At 36.2% G+C, this 27,187-nt stretch overlaps 1 protein-coding gene across 7 annotated transcripts in view; it reads right to left on the bottom strand.

Annotated features, from left to right (window-relative positions):
* SBF2 (SET binding factor 2) overlaps positions 1-27,187 on the bottom strand; it is a 685,303-nt gene that overhangs the window by 57,102 nt on the left and 601,014 nt on the right. For 5 of the 7 annotated variants that reach the window (XM_077113970.1, XM_077113972.1, XM_077113966.1 and 2 more), the window contains 4 exons: positions 26,520-26,718; positions 7,332-7,528; positions 4,742-4,882; positions 3,753-3,848 (listed from right to left, as the gene is read on the bottom strand). In XM_077113970.1, coding sequence (XP_076970085.1) covers positions 3,753-3,848; positions 4,742-4,882; positions 7,332-7,528; positions 26,520-26,718 — 633 coding nt within the window. The remainder of the gene's footprint in view (positions 1-3,752; positions 3,849-4,741; positions 4,883-7,331; positions 7,529-26,519; positions 26,719-27,187) is intronic. The other 2 variants (XM_077113968.1, XM_077113971.1) reach the window with 1 other exon arrangement.

Raw genomic sequence — 27,187 nt, forward strand, 5'->3', positions numbered from 1 at the left:
AGGTTCGAGGTGGGGTACCTTATTTATTTCCTATGCCTAGTGCAGTACATCAGACACAAGATATATTCAGTAAATGTCACACTAAAATGGACTGAACTAATTCTAGTTTCAGTTATGCAGCTACTTACTGTGACCTTGGTAAGTCATTTAATCTCTCTGGGCTTCTCAAAATACCTATATAGAAGCTTATTTCAAGGATAAAATAACATATGTAGAAGAATTTAAAGGGCCACAAATATATAAAAGATGAAAAATTAAAAAGTTGCCTCCAGGTAGCTACTTCTCGAATGCTCCCAGTTAGTATATTTTTGCATTTAAAAGACAGTACCTATATTCTCATGGCATTTTTCTACTCAAAGTAATTTATCTAATTTGTAAAAATATGCTTTCCCTATGTGGCGTAAACCTATTTTAATTTTGAATGAAAACACTGTGTCCTGGCCTAGTTGCATCTTCATTTTTTTCCTTAACTGGTTCTTGCACAAAAAAAGGTTGCTGCTCTTGCCTTAGGAACTTCCCACGCATGCTGAACGCAAAGCAATCACTCTGACTGAAGAAAAGGTGATGGGGAAGGTGATGCTTATATTAGCCTATGCTCTGGCTGGTCAGAGTGGGAAAAACATGAAAAGGAAATAACACAAAAAAGAAGGCAGGAACTAATATTCTAAGACATTGAAAGGAATTAAAAATAGTGAGAATTAACAGAAGAGAAAGAAAAGAAGACGGCTAAGAAGAATTAAGAGATAGGAGGTTTTTTCCACACAGGGTAAATTAGGAGCTTCTGGAGAAGTAGCTCCTAGTTCTGTGGAAGAATGAAGAGACTTTACTTGCTGGTAGGTACAGGGAAATGAACTATTTATACTGCATGAAAGCACTATACCTTGCTCTAGCCAATTTGACTGTAAGTCTCCCTCTCATGCTCCTGTATAAGGAATCTTCTAAAACTTCCCAAATGTGCTTGCCCCTATCCATTCCCGCTACTTTACATGAGGAGAAATGATACAGGAAGGGAGAAAGGAAGTACCTATAGGGACCACAGAAGAAGTTGAAGGCGTCAGGAGACAGCAGCTGGGACCTTGGAAGATATGGGAAGCTCTGAAAGTGAAGGGTTAAGTGATGGGGTAAAAGAATGAGATTCGTGTTTCTGAATCTTAGCTTAAGATGAAAGAATGATGGGTATCTAGCTACAAACAAAAATCTGTCATACGGAAAACCAGTAAGTTCACAGTAATTTACGGCAGAAAATATTTGGGAACAGTATCAGAAGCAATAATTATAGGCTCAGATACAGATGGAATGGATCATAAAGAAACTAAAATAGAAGATTTTAATGCAAAGAGGTAAACGGTCTTCCAGGAATCTTTAAGACTAGCAAAGAATGGTCTCATGATTAGAATGTAATCAAGAGTAGGGATTCCTTTCGATAAAAGAAGCCATAAGTCTGAGGCCAATATAAAGGGGAGGAACAATAGTTTCTTAAAAGTGACTTACAGGTCACTAAGCTCAAATGGAGGAATGGATAATGTGTTCCTGATGAAATTTACAAAGATAAAACACAACTGCAGGGTGTGGGGTGAGAGGGCCATAACTAATCAGACATCTGCTGGAAGTTATGTTCTACTAAAGGTAAAAGGGAAAAATTACTGACTTGTTTTGTTGATTTTCAGATGGTAAATAAATTAACAAGGGGAACTGCAATCTTGAATGCAATTATAACAAGAAAATAAAGAGTCCATGGCAATAGACGTACCAGGAACCTGAGCAGAAAGTCACTACCCCATCTCTTAGATCAAAATCACAAAAAAAAGAAATTATGAAAATAATGAGATTTATATCTTAAATTTTAAAACAATAGTCTCAAGCATTCAGGAAGAAGGTATATATGACCTTATGGCCTGACACAGTAATAAAGAAGGTGACTCAAGGAGGTTGGACGCTCTTAGGAAATCCTGTAATCAAAAAAGTTTTGACGAGGAAAAGAATCAAAAAGTATCCAAGGACCAATGTGATTGCCAAGAGATGTGCATAGTAATCTTGGTTTTCAAAAGTGAAAAAAGTGATTATTCACAATAGAGCTTTTATGTTGATTTTGAACCAAATACTAGATTAGATTACTAATAAACTATTTATGAGTATTCAGAATAAAACACTAATTCTTGTGATAAATCATGCCAAACTAACCATATGATATCCTGTTAACAGACTGAAAAATTGGCAAATATTGGGTTAAAAATATTGCCAGGAATTTAGACATATAGGCTACTATATTCCAGTAGAATATCACTAGAAGTGACTTTTTAGTAGAACTCATTGATCTATTTCTTTAGGGAGGCTTTTTTTTATGTATATGCAGCAGGCCTTTGTTCTTAGGTCTGGCTTGTTCAACATTTTTTTTTTAACGGTGATCAAATTTATGAATGAAAAGAGGCTTGGAAAAACAATGCATTTACTGATAAATAAAATCAGGATCCAAAGGTTTAAAACAATAGTACATGTTCAAAAAGCTAAAATTTTATAGGTATAGTACATTTAATAGTACAGTACATAGTATATTATAACCAACCCACAGTCCAAAAACCAACCCTCAAGGCCAGGATATTATTAAGAACAGCAGTACATGTGAATCAGACATAGGGATTTTTAAATGATATTTATTTTAATATGGGTCAAACTAGTGATAGGGCTGTCCCCATATCTAATGTATTCTTAGGCTACCTGAATTCCTCGATTACTAGGTTCAATTCTGTGAAAAGTTCATATAATGACAAGGATGGTGAGTGGATTACAACCATTTGAACTGGGGGTGCTTAGTTAATGAAAGAAGAGAGAAAACACCAGAACAGTTTTCAAATTGGAAGGACTGTAGTGTGGGAGAGTAGTTATTTTGTAACTTCAGTGGACCCAGCTAGGACCAATGTGTAAAAGTTACAGTGATGTAGATTTTTAGATCAGTATGAGAAACAACTCTCTAAAAATAGAGCTGTTTAAAAATGCAAGAGGCTACTTTTAAGAGGAAGTGAATTTCCCTTTGCTGATGATGTTCAAGCAGAACCAAGATCATTTACTTGGTATATTTTCAAGGGGATTTGGAATTATATGGGAGTGAGAGGAAAAGCCTCAGATTTTATGATTTCATTGTGAAGCAGCAGGACATTACAACCAAGAAACCTAGCCTGGAATTTCCTCTGAGAAATAAAAAAATTTCACATAAACTTCCAGAGAACAAAGCGGACCATTATTTGGAGTTTGAAAAAGCTGATACTCAGCCTTTCTCCTCTCCCTCATGACAACAGCTATATCTCAGAAGAAAAAAGACAAACCTGGATATCATTCTATCTTATTCTCCAAACTAGCATTTCTGGGATCAGGAGCAAAAATAACAATAAAACAAGAATAGGAGGCATAGCCCTTGGTTCTGGTATCACTTCTCCCTAATGTTGAAACTTTTGTAATCAGTCTTCCTGCCGTACAAACCCGGAACATCATGGAGTCCTCCTAGGGCTGACCCAACATTCAGACAAGCCTCCTCTCATCTCCTGATGCTTCAAAAACTCACTAATATCTAAGATGTCAGTAATTATTATACCTCTCATCACCATACTAGGAATAAACTTGATCATTCATTTGAAAAAGATAATTAAGAACAATTTAAACCATAATTCGTTGATTTAAGGTATCCACTATCTAGAAAAATTGCGTTTTCTGCTTTTAAGCTTGTACCAGTGCTGAGTTATAAAATCAATCTTACTAACCTCCTCGAGCAAAGCTATTGGATGGGTTTACATCCAAATGTACTGGCACTACCTGTTTAAGCACAGTGGACATTCCTGAAGTCCTCCTTTCAGTCCCTAAAGTCAGCCAAAAAGAAGAACAAAAACCATGTCGTTTGGGTTAACATTACTCAAATGACAAAAAGTTATCTTTATGTGTAGCATGTCTAATTGCTGCCAAACACTGTACTTTTTAAGTGCCCAAGGCTTTAATAGAGATAACAAGGCAATGTTATTACTTCATCTGAGATAACACACATTTGCAAGATTATAGGGAGTTAGGTTTGGCAAAAGCAATCAGAGAATTTAACGATAAATGAAGCAAGGCATGCATGGTGTTACTTTACAAGAAAAGCCACTCTCTGCTTATGTTGCGCTAATTCAAATAGCTGATTAAGCCAAGGAGACCAGCTTCTCAAGTCACATGCTCCTCTGTCTAACACATTAGGGTTACCTCTACATGAACCCTTTGGGGTTCCATCACATGATAACTGAAACAGAATATTAGTACAAGTCTTAATGGCTTCATCCAAATCTAGTGAAAACAAACTATACAGACAGTCATTTCTACAAAATGCTAGAAATTTGGGGAATTTAGAACTCAAGTATGATAATTGTAACAAATATACATTCAGTAAACATGTTCAACTTATATATTCAATTTCTTAATAATACTTTAGAGTTTATATAAAAAAGATTATAGAGGGACAAATGCAAAATGATTATATTTATGTTCCCCACCTCCTCTCCTTTTATTACTATTTTAAAAAGAAAATAATTGAACTTCAAAATTTGGTTACTATTTACAAGACATTAGTAGGAGTATCTTGGTTCCTAAGTAAAATGAGCTTAAAGTTATAGCCTTCGGGGTAAAACTTTAGGGGTCATGTTGAAATGACTGAAGAGACTAACCCTAGGAACAGATTTGATCTTTCATAGCTGTCCAAAAGAAAAGCATTATCAAATCTTACCAGGAGACAGAGGAAGTGCTGGCCTGACAGTAAGGGTGCTGTTGCCACTGAGTTTCTGATGGACAGAAACTGCACTCAGTAATGCCTGCAAGTATTTTTCTTGTTCTATGCTACTGGAGGATTCTAAAGATGATGGAGGAGCTGTAAAAGGAAAGATATTGAATTAAACAAACTGTATCCATGTCAATAAAACCAGTTTATATATCTATATATTGGCTTAGTTCTGTCTGTTCAGTCTTTAAGCCACCACACCCAAATGTAGCAACTAGCCCTACACAAAGCCCCAATCTATTAAATGGTTAATCCTTCTATGATGCTAGTTTCACTACACCTACTTCTTGATTGCGTCATCTTCCACCCAGATGGAGCACAGCGTCTGTAAAACTAACATAGGGCTGTCTTTCCAAGCATAGGTGTAGTTTCTCATTATCCAACCACCTTAAAATGAATAATCACCTAGATCTTCGCCCTTAACCATCCTGCTCATGCTACTGTTGGGAGTAGAGGCTGAAGGGGGTTCCCTTGGCATCCTGGAATGAGCAGAGGTGAGAATTTTCCAAAAACCAGTACGCTTATTCTAATTTTGCTGCTTATGCCTAAAAGAAGACTGTGAGCTTGTAGGGGTTTGTTGAGGGGGAGGATGGAGGAACATGGAGAGAAGATAGGAGCTGCTACTGCTAGATTCCTTGCTGTTTCTAAAAGAGGGACAAAAAAGTATGCACGAATGGAAACAACTGTGAAAGCAATTTTGGCCTTTGTGAAGCAAAAGTGAATCACTGGGATTGGCCTAAGGCACTTTAAAGAGGCATTAGAGATGGATCCATGAGAAGGACAATAGATATTAACAAATTTTATTGAAATCTGAACAGGAAATAAATAGTTAGCATTACTGTGTTTTATCAACTCTAAGAAACTATCAAGTTTAAAAGGCCCTGCTATTTTTTTTAAATGTAATTTTTACTGAGTTATATTCACACACCTTATAATCTATCTAATGCACACATTCAATGGTTCACAGTATCATCACATACTTATGCATTCATCACCATGATCATTTTTAGAATATTTGCATTACTGCAGAAAAAGAAATAAAAAGAAAAAAGAAAACCCTAAACAAACCACCCCTTACCCCTCCCTCTTTTGACCACTAGTATTGCACACTACTAAATTTTAAGACTTACAGTAGAGGTAGGTTAACTAAGACAGTGTAGTATTGTCAGAGATAGACAGATCAATAGATTCTGCGATTTATTATACCAAGGAAAAAAAAACCTGTCAATTGAACTCTGACCCAATATTTTCTTAGCATATAAATTTTAAGATGCATCCCAATTTCAAAAATATTAAAATATGAACAAATGCGTGAGCTCAAATATATGAAATTTGGTAAATATGTACTAGATTAAAAAATCAGAAACTAGTGGAATAGTTTCAATTTTTTCTAACTAAAAGCTCAATTATATGCTCATCAATGCTCCTAAAACAATTCACTTGCTTTATGTAACTTATATATGCTTCTGCTCTAATATACTCACAATGTGGCTTGGGCAGATTCTTCAGAGAGGGAACAGTTAAAAGCCATTTGCTCTCAATTACACTTGTGGTTAGACTTCAAGGCCAGGGATACAATATAGAGTTGTGCATGTATTGCCCTTAATCAACTGACTGACCAAAGACATACTGGCCACTTTTTAGGAGGGAAATGGATGAGAATAAAGAAGAAATATCAAAAAGCACATGATTCTATCTGATGAACCACAGAACTTGAGTTAACTCTTTTCCAAAAGGAAAAGAATGCAGATATCCCTAAATTCGAGCTGATTAAGTGGTCAATTTTTAAATTTTACTGAACATCTACTATGAGCTAAAAGTTATAAGAAAGATCAGCAAAACACAGCTCCTGACTTCAAGACCTCAGACATGGTGACACTAAAAATAACCTCAGAAAATAAACAGTAGGGGTGCATGGGTGGATTAGTGGTAGAATGTTCACTTTCCACACAGGAAATCCAGGTTTGATTTCCAGACTGTACACCGCATTCCCCCCAAAAGAAACAGTAGCACTTAATATCTCTGCTACTCCCTAGCACCCTAAAAATCAATTTGCTTGAGCTCCTAAAGCAGCACTTTTGGTCACTAGTTTGCTGCTTTGTGTGTGAGTCTGTGTCTTGTAGGAATGAAATAGAATATCTCATATCACATGGGGCAGAATTCCAATCTACTTCTGAAGCTATTAAATATACTTGGATGCTTCCCTGATGGAAGAGAAAGATTGGTATAATCTATTTTCCATTGGTGGACACTGGTTTGCAGGAATGAAAAGAACCAAAGACTTTATGAAGTTCATTTTGATTAAAATCCAAATATAGACCAGACATATTAAGATGTCAAATTCAAGGTAGAGCCCCACATGGCCAAAGTGTGCTTCTTGTTTAAGCTTTACATGTTGTACATAGCATAGTGAAAAAGTCTATGTGTAAGAGAAGGCTTAATGAAATGGCAGAATTGGCATTCACAGATTTTACTTCCTGTATTCTTAGTAATACTCTGAAGTGAAAGGATCTTACTCATGCTGTAGAGAAATACTTACCTGCCTGAGGGGAGTTCTGAGATTTGAAAAGACCAACTACCCCCTTCCCATGGAATCCTCCAGATCGGAGGAGTAGGGTATTGCTTCTTGAATTCTTCCAACATACAACAGGCAGGCGATTATGTCGATAGCAGCGGGCCACTCTTGGTAAACTACTGTCCTGTACAGCTTGAGGTATGACTAAAAGGCCAGGATAGCTTCAGGGATGTGGAAGGAAGAAAGGAAAGGATTTAGAAGTGGGTGTTAGGAGAAGTGTGGGATGGGGATGAGAAGAGGTGGAAGGGAGAAGAGGAAGAGAAATATAAGAATATGAGTATCATAATACAATTGTAATATTTTATGACTCTGAAACAAATTAGCAGATGCATAAGACATGGAACTTAGTTTCAACTCCTCATCAATTCTCTTTAAAGGTTGAGAAGAAAAGGTCTAGAGGATGAGAATAACTCATCCACTGATCTGTAGTCTTTTTTTGAAATGTGCCCCTTTCAGTGATACCAGACTTTTGCTGAATAATCTTAGAACAGGACTTGGTTGAACTGAATGATTTCCCTTACCTTATACTTTATTTTTCCTCGACTTGAAATAATAATGGTATAAAAATGAAATAAAAACTGAGTAATGTCAACTTTATAAGAATGAAAAGTCAAATTCTCAACAACTCATTAGATAGGTAGCTGGAATGTCAACAGAGAATAGAGTAAACTATTATTAGACTTGTCAACATCACGAAAAGATAAAAAATCAAACCAAATGATTTTTGGTATGAGAACAATATGTTTAATTGTCAAAATGAATTTAAATATTTTATTAAAACTGCATGTTGATATTTATTTAAAAAACAGATTAGTTCAATAAAGTTGTAGGATATGATACTGGGAAAATAAAAAGCAGACAATTTTATATTTATAATTTGCCAACCCCTAATCCCTTATCTCAATATAAGGCAATGCTCAGAGGAGGGAGAGGAAAGCCAGTTTATGGTCATGTAAATTATTACCTTCAACTACTTGAGTGAATGCCATATAAATTTTCCAAACTTAACCAATGATAGCTTGGAAGCATACTGAAGCCCTGCACTTTGTGTTCTTGGAAGTTACAGGCTGTATTTTTCTAATATCACAAACTGTAATATCACAAATTGATGAGAACATTGAGCAGCAGACATATTCATAAATACTGGAAAAGCAGTTCCATTATCAGGGCCCTCTATTGCTAATTCCACTTTAAAACAATATCTGTTTCTTCCCTACTTGTTTTAGATGCAATGATAATGTGTATTAGATAAGGTAGTAACATTTAAGGGCTTCAGAAGCTGAGTCAATAATTAGGAAAGAATTGGCCCATCACCCTCACTGCCCCCCTGCAGTAGGCTGCCCCTCCTTCCACTGAACATGAGCACCACAGACAATTCTCTGACACACAGACTCCTGCACCCAGACTGGGCTTCAGGAGTTGTTGTGGAAACTTATCAATCAAAGAATAACATACATACAGATAAATGCACAAAACATAAAGGGGGGAGTGGTAGGGCAAGATAGCAGCATAGTGAGGTGTGGAGTTTGGTTCCTCTTCTAGGACAGCTAGAAAATAGCCAAGAACTATATGAAACAACTGTTTGGGGGATCTAAATGACTGGACACACATTATACACCAGTTTGGAGGGCTAAAAAGGCTAAGATCCAACACATGACTTTAAGTCTCCCAAGTCACAGAGGCTGAAGCCCCTCTACCATGGGGAGTTGGTTCCCTGAGGGAATGAGAAGTACTCTCAGTTGGCTGGGAGCAGCCACCTTGCCCCATGACATCTTGCTCATCCAGCTACCATAGTTTTGTAGAAGCGGAACTGAGGAGAAGAGGTGTCTCGAGAGTGCCGTCTGTTGGGAAGCCTCAAATAGAACAGTATCCTCTCCATGAGACTTTGTTTGGCGAGTAATTACCAACAAACCAAGTGCAAAAGGGGACCTTCAACACAACACAGGCAAATACAAAACCTTAGATGAGCCAAAGAAATCAACTTGCAAAATAACCTCCCAAGATAAACGAATGCCTTGGATGCAACTGAAAATCACAACACAGGAAAAAATTCAGTCAGCTATGGCTCAAACAAATGACCAAATTAAAACATGGAGGGGACAAGGAATTTGGAACAACTAGTCAAGGATGTTCATAACGACACAAGGATATTAAGAAGACACCGCAGTAGCATAAAGAAGAATTCGAAAGAATAAACAGAAAAATAGCGGATCTTACAGAGATGAAAGATGTTGTAGGCTGATTTAAAAATATACCAGAGACACACAACAACAAATTTGAAGAGATGGAAGAAAGAATAAATGATCTAGAAGACGGGGCGATTGAACTCAAACGCACAAAAGAACAAATGGCAAGAAAGATGGAAAAAAGGAAAAGGACTTCAGAAAAATGATAGACAACATGAGGAGCACAAATATAAGAATCATCAGTATCTCAGAAGGAGAAGTGAAGAGTAGGAGGTTAGGAAGGTTAGTTGAAGAGATAATGGGGGAAAACTTCCCAACTCTTATGAAAGACATAAATGTGCAAATTAAAGAAGCCCAAACAAACCCCAAATAGAATAAATCCCATCAGACTTCAAAAGTTGAATAAAAGCAGAAAGTCCTGGAAGTAGCAAGAGAAAAGTGATTTAGTACATACAGGGGAAACCACATCAGACTGAGTTTGGACTACTCAGCAGGCACCATGGAAGTGAGAAGGCAGTGGTATGATATATTTAAGATCCTGAATGAGAAAGACTTCCAGCCAAGAATTCTTTATCCAGCCAAGTTGTTCTTTAAAATTGAGGGAGAGATTAAAATCTTCTCATACAAACAAAGATGAGAGAATTCGTCAACAAGTAGCCAGCTCTACAAAAAGTTCTAAAGGGAGCCTGTTGGCTGAAAAGAAGACAGGAGAGGGAGGTCTGGAGGAAGGAACAAAATTGAAGAATTTAAGTAAGAGTAACAAAGGCTAAAAAGAGAGAGTGAGAAAAGAATATAAAACTCTGACAAACAAAAACTTAAAGGATAAGATGGTAGATTGAAAAACTGCCTTTACAATAATAACTTTGACTGTTAACAGGCTAAACCTACCAATTAGAAGATACCGATTGGCAGAATGGAACATATGATCACCTATATGCTGCTTACCAGAGACTCATCTTAGACCTAAAGATATAAATACATGGAAAGTGAAAGGATGGAAAAAGATGTTCTATGCAAGTTATAGCCAAAAGAAAGCAGGAATAGCTATACTAATATTAGATAAAATGAGACACGAAATGTAAAGATGTCATAAAAGACAGGAAAAGACACAACATATTGATAAAAGGGACAATTTGCCAAGAAGAAATAACAACCATAAATGTTTATGTTCCAATCACAGAGCTCCAAGGTACATGAGACAAACACTGGTAAAACTGAAGGGAGCTATAGGCGTTTGAACAGTAATAGTGGGAGATTTCAATACACCACTCCCCTCTAAAGATAGAACAACCAGACAGAGGATCAACAAGGAAACAGGGAACTTAAACAATGTGAAAAATGAACTGGAGCTGACAGACTTATATAGATCATTATATCCCAAAACCCCTGGATATACATTCTTCTTTAGTGCTCACAAAATGTTTTGCAGGATAGATCATACGCTGGGATACAAAACAGGTTTCTATAAATTTAATAAGACTGAAATTATTCAAAGCACTTTCTCTAACCACAATGGAATGAAGCTGGAAATTAATAACCACTCTTTAACAATCAGTTTCTCAAAAAATAAATTGCTAGAGAAATAGGAAAATATCTGGAGACAAATGAAAATGAAAACACAACATATCAGAATTTATAGGATGTGGCAAAGGCAGTGTTGAGAGGGAAATTTATTACCCTAAATAACTAAATTAAAAGAGAAAAAGGAGCAAAATTGAGGACTTAAATGCTTACCTGGAGGAACTAGACAAAGAGCTGCAAACTAACCTCAAAGCAAATAGAAGAAGAGAAATAAAAAAGATTAAAGCAAAAATAAATGAACTGGGGAACAAAAAAACAATAGAAAGAATCAACAAAACCAAAAGTTGGTTCTTGGAGAAAATCAATAAAATTGATCGACCCCTAGCTAGGCTGACAGAGAAAAAAAGAGAGTACGCAAAAGACAAACTCAGAAATGAGAGGGGGTTCATTACCATGGATCCTAAAAAAATTTAAAACAATCATAAAAGGATACTATGAACAACTATACACCAACAACCTAGACAATGTAGAGGAAATGGAAAAATTCCTAGAAACATATAAACTACCTGCCCTGAATGGAGAGGAAATAGATCTCAACAAACCAAATTACAAGTAGAGAGATTCAATCAGTCATCAAAAATCATCCTACAAATAAAAGCCCAGGGCCAGAAGGTTTCACAGGGAAATTTAATCAAACATTCCCAAAACAGTGAACACCAATACTGCTCAAATTCTTCCAAAAAATTTGAGGACAAAAAGGAACATTTCCCAATTCATTTTATGAAGCTAACATCACTCTAATACCAAAACTGGATAAAGATGCTACAAGAAAGGAAAAGTACCGACCAATGTTTCTAATGAACATATAAGGATGCAAAAATCCACAACAAAATACTAGCAAATAAAATCCAAAGACACAGTAAAAAAATTATACATCATGACCAAGTGGGGTTTATACCAGGAATGCAAGGGTGGCTCACACAAGAAATTAATCAATGTACTACAGCACATCAACAAAACGAAAAGGAAAACTCACATGATCATATCAACTGATGCTGAAAAAGCATTCAACAAAATTCAGGATCCTTTTCTGATAAAAACACTTCAAAAAGTAGGAATTGAAGGAAACATTCTCAATATAATAAAAGACATATATGAAAAACCTAATGCCAGCATCATATTCAATGGTGAGAGATTGAATGCATTCCCCCTAAGATTGGGAAAGAGACAAAGATGCCCAATATCATTGCTATTATTTAATTTATTTTTAAAAACTTTTTAATTGTATAATATTACATATATACAAAGCAAAGAAAAAAAAAAGCAATAGTTTTCAAAGCACTCTTTAACAAGTAGCTACAGGACAGATCCCAGAGTTTGTCATGGGCTACCATACCATCATCTCAGATTTTTTCTTCTAGCTGCTCCATAACATTGGAGGATAGAAGGAATAAATATTTTTTATTATCACGATTGACTTTTTTTTCTTTTTTGTGAAGAATAACATACATACAAAAAGCAGTAAATTTAAAAGCACAGCACAACAATGAGTTGTAGAACAGACTTCAGAGTTTGGCATAGTTTACAATTCCACAATTTTCGGTTTTTACTTCTCGCTGCTCTAGGATACTGGAGACTAAAAGAAATATCAATCTAATGATTCAGCAATCATATTTGCTTGCTAAACCCTACCTTCTCTGTATAACGCCACCATCATCTTAGATCTTTCTATTCTACTCTTTCGGGGTATTTGGGCTATGGCCATCCTAACTTTTTCATGTTAGAAGGGGCTATCAATAACATGTGGTAGGGAGATGGAACTAGCTAATGTTCTGGAAAGACTGGGCCCCCTAGGCTTCAGGACTTACCTGGTCCAGGGACCCATCTGGAGGTTGTAGGTTTCTGGAAAGTTACCCTAGTCCATAAAACCCTTGTGGAATCTTATATATTGCCCTAGGTGTTCCTTAGGATTGGCTGGAATTGTTCTGGTTGGAGTCTGGCAAATTTTGATAGGTAGTAATGTCTAACTGAAGCTTGCAATAAGAGTGACCTTCAGAGTAACCTCTCAACTCTATTTTAACTCTCTCAGCCACTAATACTTTGTTACATTTCTTTTCCCCCTTTTGGTCAGGATGGAATTTTTGATCCCACGGTGCCACAGCTGGACTCATTCCTGGGAGTCTTCTTCCACTCCTCCAGGGAGACTTTCACCCCTGGATGTCATGTCCCACATAGGTGGAGGGCAATGATTTCACTTTCAGAGTTGGGCTTAGTGAGAGTGAGGCCACATCTGAGCAACAAAAGAGGGTCTCCTGAAGTAACTCTTAGCATACCTATAGGTAGGCTAAGCTTCTCCACATAAGCTTCACAAGAGTAAGCCTCAAGATCAGGGGCTTGGCCTATTGATTTGGGTGTCCCTAAAGTTTGACACAGTATCAGGGGATTCCTTGATGGTAAAGTTTAACAGTTACATATTTTCTCTTCTATCCTTCAAGGGACTTTGTTAATACCTGTTGATTATCTGCTTAATATACTCTAGGATGTATCCAGACATTATATTAAGTTATACAGGATTAAAAGACTTCTTTCTTATTCTGGGCTCCCTGTGTTTCAATTGTTCAAACGAGCTATACAGATAGGTTGAGTTAGATTACGTGCTACAGAAAATTTAATTTCCAGACCAAATAAAACTTTCTCCCTTTAGTCTCAAAGTGTATCTGTGCTTCTAAAATAAAGACAATGTCTTTGCTACCACTGTGTTCTGAATTACTTTAACCCTGACCTGATCGGCTTTGTTCTTATCTCTAAACATCGGATTATAGACACATAAAACAGTCTCACAAAATCTCACAAAATACCACTCCTGACTAAATGTGTCTGCTATAAGAGCTTACAATCTAGGCCCCTGTTTTCTTATAAGCTTTTTCTCAAGGAGACCACAGAATAATTGTTCTTTTGTTTCTGGCTTATTTTGTCTCACCAAATGTCCCATAGGTTCATTCACATGGTTGCATGCCTTACAACTTCATTCCTTTTTGTAGCAGCACAATATCTGATCATATGTGTACACCATCGTTTACCAATCTACTTCTCAGTCAGTGCATCCTTCAGTTATCTGCATTCATTAGGCATCATGTATAATGCCCAAGGTCCAAAGTCCATCAACACTCTCAATTTTAGATAATTTCATTGTTTCCAAGAGAAAGATAACAAATAAACACACCCTTACCAAATAGGAAATCTAAATCTCCCCTTAATTCTTGCCCCTTCCCCCATTATTTACCCCTACTGTTGCTGTAATACTGATGATGATTTCATGTTAAGCATAACCCATAGCATTCAGTAGTTGTTTCCCCCTATACCCTGGACTTAAACACTCTTTGTACATGAATCATACCTTTGAAGTGGTTCTTGCAATAACTTCTTTATATTTATAGTGTTAATCAGTGGGAAACATAGATCTATACAAACCCTTTCAATCTTGTTCACCTTTAATATGGTAATATTACTTATAGACCCATTAGAAATTTGCTATCACTTGTATCTATTCCCTTACATTTGAGTTCAACCTCATTAGCTAACTGTCTACCCATCTCTAGCTTCTATGTATCTCTATATTTTATATTTTCAGTCTCTGATTTTTACTTTTACCATAGTTAAAAAAGTGGAGTCACATAGTATCTGTCCTTTTGTGTCTGGCTTATTTCATTCAGCGTTATGTCCTCAAGGCTCATCCATCTTGTCATGTGCTTCAGGATGTCATTTCCTCTTACTGCTACATAATATTCCATCCTATGTATATACCACATTTTGTTAATCTACTTGTCTGTTGATGGGTATTTGAATTGTTTCCATCTTTTGGCAATTGTGAATAATGCTGCTATGAACATTAGTGTGCAAATGTCTGCTTGTGTCACTGCTTTCAGCTCTGCCAGGTATATACCAGATAGTGCTATTGCTAGGTCACAGGCAACACAATATTTAGTTTCCTAAGGAACCACCAAACTGTCTTCCGTAGCGGCTATACCATTATACATTCCCACCAGCAGTACATACGTGTCCCAATTTCTCCACATCCTCTCCAATATTCATAGTTTTCTGTTTGTTTAATAGCAGCCAGGTGTGAGATGGTATCTCGTAGTCTTGATCTGCATTCCCCTTATAGTCAATGAAATGAGCATCTCTTCATGCGACTTTGAGCCATCTGGATTTGTTCTTCAGAAAAATCCCTTCTGTATCTTTAGCCCATTTAATAATTGGGTTGCTGGTTCTTTTTTTTTTTATTGAGTTGTATGATTTCTTTATGCATACAGGATATCAAACCTTTGTCTGATGTGTGATTTCCAAATATTTTCTCCCATTGTGTTGGCTGCGTCTTCACCTTTTTGACAGTCTTTTGAGGTGCAGAAGCATTTGATTTTGAGGAGTTCCCATTTATCTATTTTTTCTTTTGTTGCTTGTACTTTGGGTGTTAATTTAGGAAGCTACCTCTTATTACTAGGTCTTGAAGATGTTTCCCTACATTTCTTCTAGATGCTTTATGGTGTTAGTTCTTGTGACTGTTATTATTTAATATTGTGCTAGAAGTTCTAACTAGAGCAATCAACAGGAGAAAGGAATAAAAGGCATCTAAATAGTAAAGGAAGAAGTAAAACTTCCATTATTCACAGATGTTATAATTCTATACTTGGAAAATCCTAAGAAATCAATGACAAAGCTACTTGAGCTAATAAACAAATTCAGCAGAATGGTGGGATACAAGATTAATGTACAAAATTCAGTAATGTTTCAATTCAGTAATGTTTCTATACACAAGTGTTCTAGTTTGCTAGTTGCTGGAATGCAACAACCAGAGACGGATTGGCTTTCAATAAAAGAGGATTTATTTCATTAGTTCTTCAGAGGAAAAGGCAGCTAACTTTCAACTGAGGTTCTTTCTTATGTGGGAAGGCACAGGGTGATCTCTGCTGGCCTTCTCTCCAGGCCTTTGGGTCCCAAGAACTTTCTCTGGGGTGATTTCTTTCTGCATCTCCAAAGGCCTGGGCTAAGCTGCGAGTGCTGAGATGAGGTATGCTGAGCTGCTTGGGCTGTGCTATGTTGAGCTCTCTCATTTAAGCACCAGCCAATTAAATCAAACATCATTCATTGCAGCAGGCATGCTTTCTAGCCGACTGCAGATGTAGTCAGCAACAGATGAGGTTCACATGCCATTGACTCATGTCCCCAGCAATAGATCTAGGCAGCTTCACCTGGCTAAGTTGACAACTGAATCTAACTACCACAACAAGTAATGACATAACTGAGGAGACACTTAAGGAAAAATTTCTATTCAAAATTCGCAACTAAAAGAATGAATATCTAGGAATAAGCTTAACCAGAGATATTAGGGACCTATACACAGAAAACTACAAAACACTGCTGAAAGAAATCAGAGAAGATCTAAATAGGTAGAAAGACATTCCGAGCTCATGGATAGGAAGGGTGAATGTTGTCAAAATGTCAATTCTACTCGAACTGATCTACAGATTCAATGTAATACCAATCAAGATTTCAGCAACCTACTTTGAAGATTTGGAAAAGCCTGTTATCAAATTTATTTGGAAGGGAAAGAGATCCTGAATAGCTAAAGATATCCTAGAAAGGAAGAGCTATGTGGGAAGACTAATACTTCCTGACTCTAAAGCTTTACTGTAAAGCCACAGTGGTCAAAACAGCATGGTACTGGCACAAATATAGAAGTATTGACCAGTTGACCTGAATCGAGAGTGCATGAGACAAACCACCAAATCTATAGCCAATGGATCTTTGACAAGGTCTCCAAATCCACTGAACAAAATAGTCTTTTCAGTAAACTGGCAAGGGAGAGCTGGATAGCAACAGCCGAAAGAATGAAGAGGACCCCTAACTTATACCCTATACAAAAATTAATTCAACATGGATCAAAGAGCTAAATATAAGAGCCAGTACCATAAAACTCCTAGATGATAATAAAGGGAAGCATCTTCAACATCTAAAAAGAGGTAACTTCTTAAACTTTACTCCCAAAGTATAATCCATGAAAGAAAAAATAGATAAATGGGGACACGTCAAAATCAAAAGCATCTGCGCCTCAAAGGACTTGGTCAAAAGTTGAAGAGGTAGTCAAATCAATGGGAGAAAATATTTGGAAAACACATATTGGATAAAGGTTTGATATCTTGTGTATATAATGAAATTATACAACTCAACAACAAAGGAACAAACAACCCAATTATAAAATGGGCAAAGGATATAATAGACATTTCTCTGAAGAGCAAATACAAATGGCATAAAGTACATGAAAAGATGCTCACCTTCATTACCTAAAAAGGAAATCCAAATCAAGACCACAATGAGGTATCACCTTCCACCTACAAGACTAACTACTATTAAACAAACTGGAAACTGCAAATGTTGCAGAGGATATGGAGAAACTGGTATATTTATTCACTGCTGGTAGGAATGTATAATGGTACAGCTGCTGTGGAATATAGTTTGACAATTCCTTAGAAAACTAAACATCAAATTGCCCTATGACCCGGCAATATCACAACTCGGTCTATACCCAGAAGAACAGAAAGCAGTGACACAAAAAGACATTTGCACACTGATGTTCTCAGCAGCACTATGTACAATTGCCAAAAGATGGAAACAATCTAAGTACCCAACAACAGACAAGTAGATAAACAAAATGTGATATATATTTATGATGGAATATTATGCAGCAGTAAGATGAAATGAGGCCCTGAAGCATAAGACAACATGGATGAACCTTGAGGACACAATAATGCTGAATGAAAAGGATAGGGACTATTAGATTTTGCTAATATGACTCTGGTAAAGGTAAACTCAGAGGCTTAGAATATATTTTACAGGGAACTTAGAGGTACACAGAAGATAGAGATGGGTGAATGGTTACCCAATAAGGTTGACCTTAAATGTAAGGGAATGGATAGAAATGATGGTAGTTCATTAGTGAGTGTATTAGTTAATAAGCTGCTGGAATGTGATATACCAGAACTAAAATGGCTTTTAAAATGGGAAGTTTTAAAAATTTTTTAAAATACCAAAAAAAACACCAAACAAATGCAAACATTTGTAACTTTTGATCATTCTGTTCTACATATATAGTCAGTAATTCACAATATCATCACATAGCTGCATATTCATCATCATGATCATTTCTTAGAACATTTGCATCTATTCAGAAAAAGAAATAAAAAAACAGAAAAAAATTCATACATACCATACCCCTTACCCCTCCCCTTCATTGATCAATAGCATTTCAATCTAAATTTATTTTAACATTTGTTCTCCCTATTATTCATCTTTATTCCATATGGTTTTTATTTATTTATTCATTTTTTTACATGGGCAGGCAACTGGGAATCGAACCCAGGTCCTCTGGAATGGCAGGTGAGCATTCTTGCCTGCTGAGCCACCGTGGCCTGCCCTTTATTCCATGTTTTACTCGTCTGTTGATAAGGTAGATACAAGGAGTATCAGACACCAGGTTTTCACAATCACACAGTCACACTGTGAAAGCTATATAATTATGCAATCATCTTCAAGAAACATGGCTACTGGAACACAGCTCTACATTTTCAGGTAGTTCCCTTCAGCCTCTCCATTACATCTTGACTAACAAGGTCATATCTATTTAATGTGTAAGAAGAACCTCCAGGATATTCTCTCAACTCTGTTTGGAATCTTTCAGCCATTGACACTTTATTTTGCCTCATTTCACTCTTTCCTCTTTTGGTCGAGAAGTTTTTCTCAATCCCCTGATGTTGAGTCTCAGCTCATCCTAGGGGTATTCTCAATCCCTTGATGCTGTCTCAGCTCATTCCAGGATTTCTGTCCCATGTTGCCAGGAATGTCCTCACCCCTGGGATTCATGTCCCACGTAGAGAGGGAAAGGGTGGTGAGTTTGCTTGTTGGGTTGGCTGGAGAGAGAGGCCACATCTGAGCAACAAATGAGGTCCTCCTGGGGGTGACTCTTAGGCCTAATTTTAAGTAGGCTTGACCTATCCTTTGTGGGGTTAAGTTTCATATGAACAAACCCTAAGATTGGGGGTTCAGCTTATAGCTTTGGTTGTCCACACTGCTTGTGAGAATATCAAGAATTCAACTTGGGGAAGTTGAATTTTCCCCCTTTCTTACCATTCCCTGAAAGGGACTTTGCAAGTACTTTTTTATTCACTGTTCAAATCACTCTGGGATTTATCAGGGCATTGCTCTGGACAAACCAACAAAATCTCATGTCCTACTCAAGGTTCCATGTACTTATGGTGTTTAACTAAGCTGTCTACATAAGTTATATTAGGAAATGCACTAGTCAAAATGTAAATTTTGTACCAAATAAACATTAAAAAGGAAAATTTAATACACTAAAAGTCTAGTCCTAAGCCTATAAAAATGTTCCAAGTAAGGCATCCAGGGTAAGATACCTTAATTCAAGGAAGGTCAGTAAGTCAGGAACACCTCTGCCAGCTGGGAAGTCACATGGCTGACATTTGCTGGTCTGGCGCTCCTGGGCTCTTGTTACTTTCAGCCTCTGTTCCTGTGGGGGTTCCTCACTTTGCTTCTTTGGGGCTGGCTTTCATCTCTTGGCTTTTCTTGGCTCTCTCCAGGTTCTAGCTTGCTTCACATCTCATGGTGATGTCTGCTGGGCTCCAAGGATCTCAAACATCCATGTCTCTGTTCTCTGAAGCAACTGTTCTTCAAGCATCTGCATCAGTTCTCTGTGTTAACTCTGAGGCTTCTGACCCTCTTCCTCTTTTAAAGGATTCCAGTAAACTAATCAAGACCCACCTGGAATGAGTTGAGTCACATCTCCATCTAATCAAAAGGCCAAACCCACAATTGGGCATGTCACACCTCCATGGAGATAATCTAATCATAAGTTTCCAACATAAATTATTGAATGAGGATTAAAAGAAATGGCTGCCTCTACAATACTGAATTAGGATTAAAACATGGCTTTTCTGGGGTACATAATATTTTCAAACTGGCACATGGGGTAACAAGTAACATTGCTATATTGAAGGTGAATATATGATTGAAAGTGGTTGTATTGAGTCATGCATCCCACTGATTTCTTCTACAATTACAAATAAATTCTTACATGAACTACTTCAAAGATTTGATCTTTTTCTAAGATTCATTAATAGAAGGGTATAGGAGGGAAAAGTAGAATTGGATGCTATGGCCAATAGCTAACAGGAAGACATCAACAGTACCACAGCGCTGTAATGGGTAAATAACTGGGTGTGGGGGGAGTGACAAGACATAGGGGAGGTTTAGATTTGATATTTGGTGAGGCTGTGTTTATCAGTTCTTTGTCTCTTTAGACCAATGCATACTGCTTAAAATTGATAGTGCTGATGATTGTACAACTAAGTGAGGACACTGTGACACATGGATTGTTAATTTTGGACATTATCTACAATGACCAATTGATGGAGAGGGCTGAGGGGTACAATGACTGAGAAACAGAATGACAAACTGATGTATACATAGATGGAATATTGTGCAACTACAAAAAGGAATGAAGTTGTAAGGCACTCAACAAAGTAAATGAACCTTGGGGATATCGTATTCTCAAGATAAGCTAGAAACAAAAGAACAGACAGGGCATGGTCTCTTTTGGAAAACACTTATAAGAAAACTGGAGCCTAGATTGAAAGCTCTTATAGCAGAAACATTTAGTCTAGAGTTGTAAGTGTATTTCTAAATTCTGAGATGCCGTGCTATATGTATATAATCTGGTATTTCCTTGGAACATTGGGTATCTCTGAAAGTCAGCACTGTTACATCCAACAGCTGTTAAACTTACCAAAAAAGATCACGTTTCAATTAGAGATAAAAGCGAAGCCAATCTGGTTGGGACTAAGGTAAATCAGAATACTGACAGTTTATGTATTCTAGAGCTTCACCTATTGTATGAGACCAAAGGCAGAGAGGTTTACTGTGTCTAGAATCTAATTTACAATGACACACAATCTAAATCAACGTACGTGGATAGTTCATTTAAACAACCTAAATACAGGGGAACCAGAATGGGAATGAGGCCTTGCAATTCTGTATGGCCTCGTATGCATACAGATGTATTTGTATGTATCCCAGATACATCTCAGACTATGGTAGGCTGATAATTCAAAAATACTGGTAGAGTTCCTTGTGGGACTGGTAAAAAATATGGAACTATTAATTTTTCCCATTTGGGAACTCCCTGGTACTCTTGCAAACATTAGGCATTCCCAAGAAAATAGGTCAAGCCCTTGATTCAGGCTTGCCCTTAGAAAACTTATTTCTATAATGGAGAAGCTAAGATTACCTATAATTATGCTTAGGAGATGCTTCTGGAAAACCATTTTTGTTGCTCAGATGTGGCCTCTCTCTCTAAGCCCAGCTCTGCAAGGAAAATTATTACCCTCCCACTATGTGAGACATGACATTCAGGGTTGATGGTCTCCCTGACAATGTGGGACATGACTCCCAGGGATGTGCTTGGCCCTGACACTGTGAGATGGACAATGCCTTCCTGACCAAAAGGCAGAAATGTAATGAAGTAAGTTATCAGTGGCTAAGAGAGTTCAAATAGCGTCGAGAGACTCTTCTGGAGGTTACTCCTATGTAAGCTTATGCTAGATACTGCTAGTTGCCATGGTTTGCCAACTCCCAATCAGTATCATTCCTATGAACCCTAAAGAACACCTAGGACTCTGAGATGCTACAAAAGTTTCATGCACTAAGTTTACTTTCCTGAAACCTATAACTTTCAGAGGGTTCCTAGGCCATACAAGTCCTAAAATACAAAAGGGCCAGTTTCTCCAAGAATAACAACTAATTCCATCCCCCTATTCTACATTGTTGATACCCCTTTCAACACGAAAAAGTTAGAATGGCATAGCCCAAAGACCCCTATAGATTGGGAATAGGATCAAAGTAGAAAGAGGAGTTGTAACAGAGAAGATAGGATTTAACAGAGAGTATGATTGCTAAATCACTCTACTGATGTTTCTTTTGGTCTCTGGTGTTTTGGAGCAGCTAGAAGGTAAAATTTGAAGTTGAGAATGCTAACCCATACCAGACTTTGAAATCTGCTCTGTAACTATTTGTTAAAATATACTCTGAAAATTATTTTTTACTTTTTGTATATACGTTACATTTCACAATAAAAACTGTTAAAAAAAAAACTGAAAGGGATTATCACAAAAAAGAAATCCATGTCACCATCGTCTAGGTCAAAGAATGGACCATTACCAGCATCTGAGATGATCCCCTTGTGTCTCCTCCTAATTCCTCCTTTCTCCTTTAAGGTTACCACTATATCCTGACTGCTAACAACACAGATTTGAGTTTAATTTTGTTTTGAATTTTAGATAGTAGGAACCAACACAATGTATTCTTTAATTGTGGCTTCTTTTGCTCAACATTACGTTGTGAGATCCATCCATGTTCTTGTATATAGCTGTAGATTGTTCTTTTTCAGTACTGTATAGTGTTCCATTATGTGATTACACTACAATTTATTCCTTACACATATTCTGTTGGAAATGCCATTCCCCCCAGGAGTGGAATTTGCTGAGTTATAGGTTATGAACATATTCAGTGTTAGTAGATGCTGCCAGACAATTTCCCAAAGCGGCTTAACCAATTTATGATCCCATCAGCAATAAATGAGAGTTCTATTTGCTTGACATCCTTACTAGCACCTTGTACTGCCAGTCTTAGCCATTTGGCAGGTATATAGCAGTCTCATTGGAGCTTTAATTTACATTTATCTGAAGACAATAGGCTAAGCATCTTTTCAGATATTTACTGTCCATCAGAATATCCTCTTTTGTAAGGTGCCTGTTTGAGTCTCTTACCATTGCTTAAATTGCCTTTTTACTCTTGTAATGGCGTCTTCTGGTGTAAAGAAGTTCTTAATTGATTAATCCTTTACTTTATGGATAATGCTTTTCCTGGCTGGTATAAGATATCTTTCTCTACCCATAGGTCATACAGATATTCTCTTATTTTCTAGCATCTCACATATCAATTTACAGACCAATGGGAACGGATTTTTGCATATGGTATAAGGTAGGAGTCAGGATTAATTTTTCTCCTATGGATATTCAATTGACCTAGCATCATTTATTGAAAAAAATCTTTATTCCACTGCTCTGAAGCGCCATCTTTGTCTTAAATCAAGTGTCCACATATGTTGGGCTGTTTTTATAGTCCCTATTTTGTTCTTTTAGTGAGTTTACCTATCTTGCTCCAATCCCATACAGTCTGAATTACTACAGATTTTTTTTTTTTTGCATGGGCAGGCACCGGGAAATGAATGAATTACTGTAGCTTTATTAAAAAGTCTGATGTCTGGCTGTATCATTCACAAGACTGTCTTGACTGTACAACCCTTAAAATCATCTTTTCAATGTTCATAACAATTTTACCAGGATTCTGATTGGGACTGCAATGAATGTACATATCAAGTTTTGGGGAAAATTACAGTTTTAGAATATTCAGTGCTCTGATCCAAGAATACAGCATAGCTATTTATTTAGCTCTTTCATTATTCTCAATATTGTTTGCTTTTTTTCAATATTGCTTTGAGTGTTGTATGTGGAGGTCTTGTATACCTTTCATTAGATGTATTCCCAAGTACTTGAAGTTTCTAGTAAATAGTAACAGTACTACCAAAAGAGTACCAAGAGTACCATTTTAAAAAAAATTCATTTTCTAACGATTTCAGTTTTTTTTTTAGCATGCGCAGGCACCAGGGAACAAACACGGGTCTCTGGCATGGCAGCCAAGAACTCTGCCACTGCGCCACCATTGCCCACCCACTGATTTGGTTTTATTGTATGTTTTTATTGTTCTGTTATATGAATATATGACAATTTATGTATTATGACTTATGCCAGTGACACTGCTAAACTTACTTATTAATTTAAAAAGTTTAACTACAGATTCTTTCAGATTTTCTATGCATGCTATCAAGTTATTTGTGAATAATGACAGTTCTATTTCTTCCCTTCTAATTTTTATTTTTATTTTTACTTATTTTTCTAGTCTTTTTGCACTGCCTGGGACCTCTAGTTCAATAGTAAATAGAAGTGGCGAAAGTGGGCATCCTTATTCTGTCCAGATCTCAGAGGAAAATCTTTAATTTTATCATTAAGTATATTTTGCTGATTTGGGAATGTTTTTAGACACCTGTTATCAGATCAAGTAGCTTCTCTTTCTAATGTGCTATGAATTCTTTTCTTAAAAAAAAAGAATGCATATTAAATTTTATAAAATGCTTTGCTGTATATAATGAAGATCACATATTTTTCTTTCTTATTCTGGTAATGTGAATTACACTGATTGATTTTCAAAAGGTCAACCCAGCTTTATATTCTTGTAATCAACTTCCCTTGGTCATAATTAATTATTCTGAAATGAACTTTTGTTGTTGTCATTACGAAGTGTCCTTTTTTTTTTTATCTCCAGTAATGCTTTTTGTTTTAAAATTTATTTTGGAAAAAAGCACAAAGACAAAATCTACCTTGATATTAATATAGTAACAACAGCATTTGAAGGTTTTTGCATGATATATTTTTTCTATCCTTTCACTTTGAACGCTTTTGTATTCTTAAAATTTAGATATGTTTCTTAAAAGCAGAATAAAGCTTTTTAAAAGAAATTCTGACAATCTTGTCTTTTTAAACATTTTTTACTGTGAAATATAACATATATACAAAAAAGCAATAAATTTTAAAGTACATTTTAAAAAGTAGTATAGAACATATTTCAAAGTTTGGTATAGGTTTCAGAGTTCAAAGTTTGGTATGGCTAATAATTCCACAATTTCAGGTTTTTCCTTCTAGCTGCTCCAAGATACTGGAGACTATCATTGTATTTTAATTGAAGCACTCAGTCCATTTATAACTAATGGGCTAATTATATTAATTCAAATTTGAATTTAAACCTACCATCTTATTACTTGATTTCCATATGTCCCCCTGTTCTGTTTCTTTTATGTCCTTTCTTGCATTTTTAAACATTTTGTTTTTTTTACATGGACAGGCTCCAGGAATCGAGCTCGGGTCTCCAGCATGGCAGGCAAGAATTCTGCCACTGAGCCACTTTAGAAATGTACTGCCCCATTTTTAAAGATTTAAAAAAATTACTCCATTTGCTTCCTTCTAGTAACTTGATGAATACGTTATTTTATACCATCACAAATGTTAATAAGGAGTCTACTAAAATTTTTTGTTTCTGACTGAAATGATTAACGGAGCCTGTCTTGTCACTGGCAGCCATGATATTGGTAGCAAGCTTCTCAAATATGGTAGAATGCCATAGTTGACAATACCACTGATACTTACCTAGTAGAGAATGTAGTAAGAATGACAGAGAATCCGAGGAAAATTACTGCATACTAAATAGCGTCCCAACTTCTCAGTACTTACATTTCTTGAGTTTCACACTGATATTTATAAATTTAAATCCTCATTTAAAATGAGACATAATTCTTCAAGAATAATGGGGCTGAAACTAATTGTAATGTTAAGACCTCTTTCTAAATGTGTATGAAATTTACAATTTAGAATGACTATTCTATTTAATTTTATTTAATCTAGGCAGGAAATTATAAATGCAAAGAAAACAACTTACCTAGGGATGAAAATGACTGAATTTGTGAATGGTGGAAATGTCATTTAAAAAATACATATTTACATAGAGTAAACTATAGGCTAGTGCTGTTTAAAAAGCAGTGAGAGATGAAAAGAGTAGAAAAAAAGAAAATGTGTTCATTTACATTCTTTAGATAATATTCTCTTCAAATTATTCTAATTAGACAGTTTAAGAAAACCCTGTCTATACCTGTGCCAGCAAATTATAGCCCTTGGACCAAATACAGCCCTACCCATTCATTTATTTACTCTCTATGGTTACTTTTGAAGTACAGTTGAGTAGTTATGATCAGGACTGTAAGCCTGCAAAGCTGAAACTATTTACTCTCTGACCATTTACAGAAAAAGACTACGGACTTCTGGTCTATACCAGACTCTCATTTCTCCCATCTGCCTGGCCAAATCCTATTCTTACTTCAAGTTATCTTCAGGCATGTAAGAAAAATGGCAAATTGGCAAAAGAAAGATAACCAGAGGGAAATTCATGTAGGGAGCAAGAACTTTATTTTCTACCTTCTGCCCTCATACAGATATTGTCTGTGATATAATTATATTTCTGAGAATTCCAATAAGATGCTTGCTAATGCTGTATAAAAAATATCCCTTAAACACACTTATATCCTTGGAAACCTTTTTTTCTATTTTCTGGCATATTTATCTATCTTTGGGCAGTGATACAAATAGCCCATTCAATATAAAAATGGAAGAAAGGAAAGCAGCTCTCTTTGTAGGCCAATTAATAGACTTACCTCCGGCAGAGTGAATACATTCTGTTAGAGGCAGTGATTCGAAAATACTCTGGTTTTGAGCGTGAAGAACTACCACTTATTGTTCCCAAGCCTAAACGATGATAGTCTCTGAAACAAGCTTTTTCCACTAACTGTTCCATTGTAGACTTCTCTGAAGCCTTGAGAGTGGTATTGATGGGGAGTTCACTATCATCTGAAACTGTGATGAAAGAAACAGGTTTTGAAGAAATGATGTACTCAAAATAGAGGATTTAGAATATCCTTTTAAAGAGGACCCCTAACCCAGAAGAAGTTTATATTAGGGATATAGGTGCTTTGTATATTACAAATTAAATCATGTAATTTCTATAAGGAATCATTCTATTCAAATAAACATATATTAAAATAATAATGGAAGTCAGGAAATGAAATATCAGGAATTCAATTTGTTAACGTAAATGTCAGAGAAATAATATTCTATGCATCATTTCTAAAAACAATATAATTTTGAATTTAGTGCCCATATTTTTCTGTTTCAATCAGAATTATTTTTTAATGAGAAACTTTAGTGATTTCTATTTAGGGCAGTACAAAAATACTTAAGTTATGTTAGAGGTCAAACTGTCAGTAAAATTTACCTTTAATATGATCAATGCAAAAATGTATCATTTAAGTTTCTGTTAAGTTTT

Source organism: Tamandua tetradactyla, chromosome 8 (genome assembly GCF_023851605.1).
Source record: "Tamandua tetradactyla isolate mTamTet1 chromosome 8, mTamTet1.pri, whole genome shotgun sequence".
Lineage (NCBI taxonomy): Eukaryota > Metazoa > Chordata > Mammalia > Pilosa > Myrmecophagidae > Tamandua > Tamandua tetradactyla.